The sequence below is a fragment of the Falco punctatus genome (assembly GCF_963210335.1).
Source record: "Falco punctatus genome assembly, chromosome: 2".
In the NCBI taxonomy this organism is placed as follows: Eukaryota; Metazoa; Chordata; class Aves; order Falconiformes; family Falconidae; genus Falco; species Falco punctatus.
In genome coordinates, this window is record NC_137581.1 from 29974663 (window position 1) to 29980662 (window position 6000).

General features: G+C 45.2%; 1 protein-coding gene across 4 annotated transcripts in view; it reads right to left on the reverse strand.

The window, feature by feature from the left end:
* The window catches only part of RNASEH2B (ribonuclease H2 subunit B), a 39373-nt gene extending 33694 nt beyond the window's left edge, over positions 1–5679 (reverse strand). Inside the window, exon 1 of one of the 4 annotated variants that reach the window (XM_080375125.1) lies at positions 5460–5674. In XM_080375125.1, the coding sequence (XP_080231251.1) occupies positions 5460–5523 (64 nt within the window). In that variant the 5' untranslated portion in view covers positions 5524–5674. Of the gene's footprint in view, positions 1–5459 lie in introns of all 4 variants that reach the window. The other 3 variants (XM_080375123.1, XM_080375126.1, XM_080375124.1) reach the window with 3 other exon arrangements.
* Positions 5680–6000: the final 321 nt, after the last annotated feature.

The window sequence follows — 6000 nt, forward strand, 5'->3', positions numbered from 1 at the left end:
TGGATGGGGCTTTGAGCATCTAGTGGAAGGTGTCTCTGCCCAATGCAGGGGCTTGGAACTAGATGGTCTTTAAGGTCCCTTCAAACCCAAACCATTCTATGATTAACTTCAGGTGTAGAGAGGAACACCTAACTTTGAAAACTGCCTTGAATTTCTGACCTCTTTGCTAAAATCAGTGGATGTAAATAGTTCCAAGTTCTGATATAACACCTATCCCTGAGAAAGTGTACTGAAAAGAGACAGCCCCCTTCACACCCATTCTGTTAAGCAGCTAGTGTGATTTTGGTTGCTATCAGCAAGACCAGTTTGAAGCCATTATGTAATAATGTTTATTTGTTATACACAGCCCAGATCAGATCTGTCACCCACAGTGACTCTGCCGCAGCATTTGAGGTTTTTACAGAGCCCTGCCCTTAGAACCCTGCAATTAAGTTGGGTCTCAGTATTATTTCTGTCTAGAAATTAATTTCTAGATCTTATGATTGTCAGAGAAAACATAAAAAACAGTATTTCCATGGGCCCAACTCACAAAGCAAGTAGAAATTTCCTATATGCACGTGAAAAAAAATAAAATCTCATTGGTTCAGGTAGTAGGGATTTTTAAAAAAACTACATGAATACTCAGTAAACACAGACACAATCTCCTTTACTAAAGCACCTAATTAGCAACTTTTTAGCTGTGAGATAGCCAGGTTTCAATTCTCAGGAGCTGCTTTTCCCTTGTACCTGTCCAGTTGCTACAGCTTACAACAGAAAGCCTGTACAGGAAGCTCTGCATTCTCAAGGGTAAAGGAGGGCTCAGCTACATGGGTAATATAATGTTCCTGATTATTCAACCACTATGAGAAAAGCACAATCTGGAAACTCGGCCATCCACCAATGAAGTCTGTGTGGGTCCTTCAGGACTTATTAGTGCTTTGGTATCTTGATTCCTCCAGAACTCCAGATTCAGGAGGTCTTCTTAACCATCGTCAACTACCCTGCACAAAGCAAGTTCAGATCCAGATTTCCAGCCAAGCTAATAAAATCCCCTGGAACGTGGAGCACAGCACAGAAACACCCAAGTGGGCCTGCACAGAGCCAGCTTGGGTCCATCAGGACTTATTAGTTCAGACACTGTCTGAAAGCAGCTGCACTGCAAAGCTGGTTCTGGAAATAGCAGAGATGTGTTAACATGGCACAGTACTTGAACTAATAAACAGTTAGTGCTGAGCTGAGTCTGCTCTAGGCCAAATCTGGTGCCTGTATATGCACGGCATAGTTCATCTGCAACTGGAGAAACTGCCCAAAGAGTTGACTGTATTTCGAGCCCAGCATGCACAGCTCTATCCTTACCCACACACTCAAGTTTTCTGTCCTCATCGTTTCCCTCCCTATGACAAGTGCCTCTGTCTGACTCCTCCTGTTTGTTCATCGTTTTCTCTCTTGACTATAAACATCCATTTCGCAAGCTTCCTCTAAATGTCCTGCATAATGTACACCAGCAGCTTCCAGCCTTTCAGAAGTGATTAACATGGTTACTGCCCTCTCCTTATCCTACCTTCTCCACCAGACCCACACTTCCTAACTGCTCCCCCTGACTTCTTGCTTTGCCCTTTGTCTTATCCTTGGTATTTTGATCCCTAACACAGGAACAATTATGTTTATAAAAACAAAACAAAACTACGATTGCACCAGCATATCAAATCATCCTGTCTCCATGTGAAAAAAGTAAGTATCAGCAGAAACACCATCACAAGAGCTCTCACCAGGACAAGGGCAGGCTACCATCTGTAAAGGTAAAATTTGCTACCTGACCTAGAAGTTGCTTACCAGCCAGCCCAGATATGACTGTCTGAGGGTCTCCTTTTCAATTCCAACTTGGACTTCCCTTGTGTGACTCTCCCATGCCAAACAGCCCGAGCGTTTTGGTGTGGGAAAGGGCTGGTGAGAGCAAAGATTGTCATCAGGCTGCTCATAAAAACAGAAGGAAAAATAAAAGAAGGAAAGAATGCCATTGGAAAGAATGAGGGTAGGCAAAGACTGATTGAAATGAAGCACAGGATGACTGGCCTGCTGAACATCACAGCTGCCTCTCAACTCAGGCAACTCTGCTCCCCTTCCCACCTTCACGCACCTCTATAATCCACGCAAAATACCTGCTGAGATATGTGGTTTGTAGCTCTGTACCTCTGTAGTATGATGTGTAGACATGAGATGGACATCAGCAATCAAAGTTTTACAGTACCAGAAATACAATGATAGAATTAACCACTTGCAAAAGGAAGTGACAAAGTCTGGCCTTCTAGAACGGTTCAAGAGGGCTGGGATAACACACATCATCAGTAAAACAACCAGTCCAACTGCATTACTCCTCCAGCCATAATCATGCCTTCAACAAAGAACATGGGCAGTTTTACCTGACCAAGGAGATTTCTTGTTTCTGAGCTGTTTCCAGAACACTGAAATCAGTATCAAAATTAAGAAATCAGAAACAAAATCAAAACTTATCTCCTTGATCATCAAACATGCTCTGAACATCAGAGCAGCAATTTATTGCCTATGCATCAGAACACAGTGTAGCAATGTGGACTGAAACAAGATTAGTAATGATGTTATAATCTTCAATACTAAAGCAGACGAGCATACTCTGCTCACTTTCTATGGCAATAGAAAATGAAATCTGCCTGCTTTTTAGATGCTGTGTTCCAGATAATCAACCTGATGTTGTTAGTTGCTGATGTCCAAATCAGAAAGAATCTCACCTTTCTCTTACACGTGCTTTTTACAGTTAAGTGTTTCTACATGTCACATAAGCAGCAAAACCAGTCAGAGACCTGTGCAAAACCAGATTCTCAGAACATCGTAACAACTATGGAATCAGAGCAACACATGCACCATTTTTCAGAACTCCAGCCATATCTTTGCCTTGTTCTAGAAAGCTACTGTTGAACCTCTAACGGCCCAAATAATTGAAAAATACTGATTCTTAAGAAAGCAAGTTTCAGTTCTCACTGTTTTACTTCTATACTTCTGAAAGACTTATTCTTTTTTTGGCTAAGATATCCAGTCTCTTTGTAGAACTGGCCACCATCAACACGATCTTCCATCCATACAGTCACTTTTAAGATGTCACAAACAAAGTGAGATGAATGGCACATATCCAAGTGAGATGCTATTAGGTTGTGTAGGATAGTATACATTGTTAACCTCACAAGCTGTTCTAGGAGGCAGGCTAGCTAGGTGGTTAGTTCAAACTAACTTAAGCACTTGAAACCAGACCTTAGAAAGCGCCTTTATTACAAGAAAAGTTTTGGAGCTTCTTGCATCGCATTAAAACACCTTGCCCCATCCTCTCCCTATGCACAGGATAATGGCTACAGATAGAAGAAGATAAATAAGCTATTTACATCTAGAAGGTGTTGGTAGATTTATTAACAGATGGTATTAAACTCTCATCCAGAAGCAGATCCTGTAACTATTTACACCAGTCATTTTTATGCATGCATGTAGCATAATGCCATGCGGGTGTTACGAAGATATGGATTGCCATGAGACTAAAATTTAACACAAAGAAGAAGCATTTTTTTGTCATAAATCCAACTGCATCTGTCTTTGTTCCTAAAAGCAATCAGGTATTCCTACTACAAATTCTGCTAAATGGCCAGTGAAGAATTTCTGAGATCCATTCAACAAACCAGTTAAGAAATGTGAAAAGTGATGTTAACTTTAAAAATCTCTTTTCTGAAAAAAAAAAAAAGTTAAAACCAAACCAAGAGCATTATTTCTTTTCAGCAGTTCTATTCATATAATTGGCAAGTCTCATCAGTTGTGAAGTTCTGAAATTATCAGCCAGACTTTTTTTAAAATCACTATGTGCTCTGAGGTTCTACTAAGGCTTTAATAAACTTTCTTACAGATCTGGAGTACTATATAAATTTTTTCAGAGCTGTGCTGGCATAATTGGTAATACAAACTGTCTGGCTTCATGAAAGTTACAAGCTCTGGCTCCAGTCCTGCAAACGCTTACTGAAGAATTTAACTTACTGCACAGAACTGACTACTCATGCATAAGTTAAGCATATTTGTAAATATTTGCACAGTATGGACATCTGTTGGCATAGCCAGTCATCTGATACAAGATGCAGCTTTAAATCCTACTCTGTAAAGAGTCAATATTAAAAAAAAAAAAACACCAAAAAACTCCTCTTCACTTATAAATCCCTTTCTAAGGCATCAAGCACTTCAGATACCAAAGGGTAGAATCAAAAAGGTAAAACCAGAGGAAGAGAGGAATCAGTGAAATCATAACAATTGGTTCTGTTTCTCATGTAACTACAGAAGCCTGGTCTCTTACAGATGCATGTGTGACTGAGCTCTTGCCTTGTTTTCAACCTTTGCTGGACTAAGCTCTTGCTATACCTTTCCTTCAGCAGTCCCACTTACAGCACTTCTCACATCATCACATTCATTTTCACAAAGCTCATAAAATTACTCCAAAGAGCTCCTCCTTTTTATCAGGTTTAGTCGAAGTTAATGCTCTAAAGTTTTGGGTGGGGTAAGAAACAGGCACAGTACAAAGCTGACCCACAGATAATTGTGGAAGCTGCATATCCTTAAGCAATTTAAAAGCACTTACAAGACACCTCCTTCCTCTTGGTGTCCTGGAGCATCCTGTTTTGCTCACTCTAACACAAAACCCTTTTGTGATCTGTGAATTTAAAATTTTAAAACCTGATAGTAGCCGGAAATAAAAGGGGGAAAGGCACCTTCACATTTATTCAGCACGAAGTGAGAGAAACTAAGCCTACTGAGTGTTTAAGGCCTTGTGTATATGGCACTTGCAGAGCTGTGCACATGGAGGTCTGCTTCTTCAACCTATTGAGAGGAAGAGCCGAAGACATTTCACTGCAGCTTCGGACTTACGGCTTCCAAGGAGTTTTTTTAAAGCTGAGGCTTAGGGCACTACACTGTTTCCTTCAAAAAACGCAGGAATGGACTCCGGGAATGGAGGCAAGGTGGGCTGCCAGCAGCTGAGAGGCAACGGTGAGGCTCTATCTGGGACCTTGGTGACAAGACTCTCTCTTCTACAGCTCCTCTCCCCAGGCCTCAACACGCTGTTTGTAAACCAGAGGCGAGCTTACCTTTGGAAAAACCTAATGACACACAAAAATGAAACGCAGAGATGCAGTGAGGCAAACAGGACCCTGGAGAGGAGAACACGGGTACTCTGCAGGGCCTTGTGTAAAGGCTGTGTCTCAAACCGTCCTCACCACACCAGGCCTGGGGCTGGCTGCACACAGCAGCCCAGAGACCTGCTCCGTCCCATGGAGAAAGGCACCCGCCTCCTGCCCGAGCGACGGCCCAGCCCCGCCGCGATGCGGGCAGGCACCGCCAGGGCCAGTCAGCGGGGCGCGGTGAAGAACCAGCGGTCGGCGCTGCGGCAGAGCCTGTCCCACCTCGGAGCCCCGCTGGGTTACCTGGTGCAATGAGCACCCACTGGCCAGGGTGCGCGTCCCCGGGACGCTGCTTCGCGCCGCCCATGCTCCGTACAGCCCGGCCGCCGCCCGCGCTCCCGCCGCCGCTCCCACCGCCACCGCAACATGGCGGCTGGGGCGTGGCCGCACAGCAGGGCAGGAGAGGCGGGAAGAGGCGCCACGCCCTATTGCCCGCCCGGCGGCCGCGCGCTCCGCAGCCCCGTGCGTGGCGGCAGGACGGCGCCACTCCGCGGGCGGCAGGGGGGGAGCGGGCGGCCCCTGGGCACTGAGGTGGCTAGAGCTGCGCTGCCGCTTCCCCTCTTCCCCCCCTCCCTGTGGAGAGAATGGTACAAGCCATTGCGGGCGGGACAGAGAGTGGCAAAGCCTCCCCTCTCCCCACATCCTGTCAGATGCAGCTCTGCGGGAAGTTGGCTGTGTGGGAGGCGGGCAGCGCTACGGAGCCCCTCTCCCTGCTCTTGGCCCAGGAGCGGACAGGCTGTAGCGCTGCTTTCCCGTACATGCCTCCCCCTTCGTACCCTGAGGG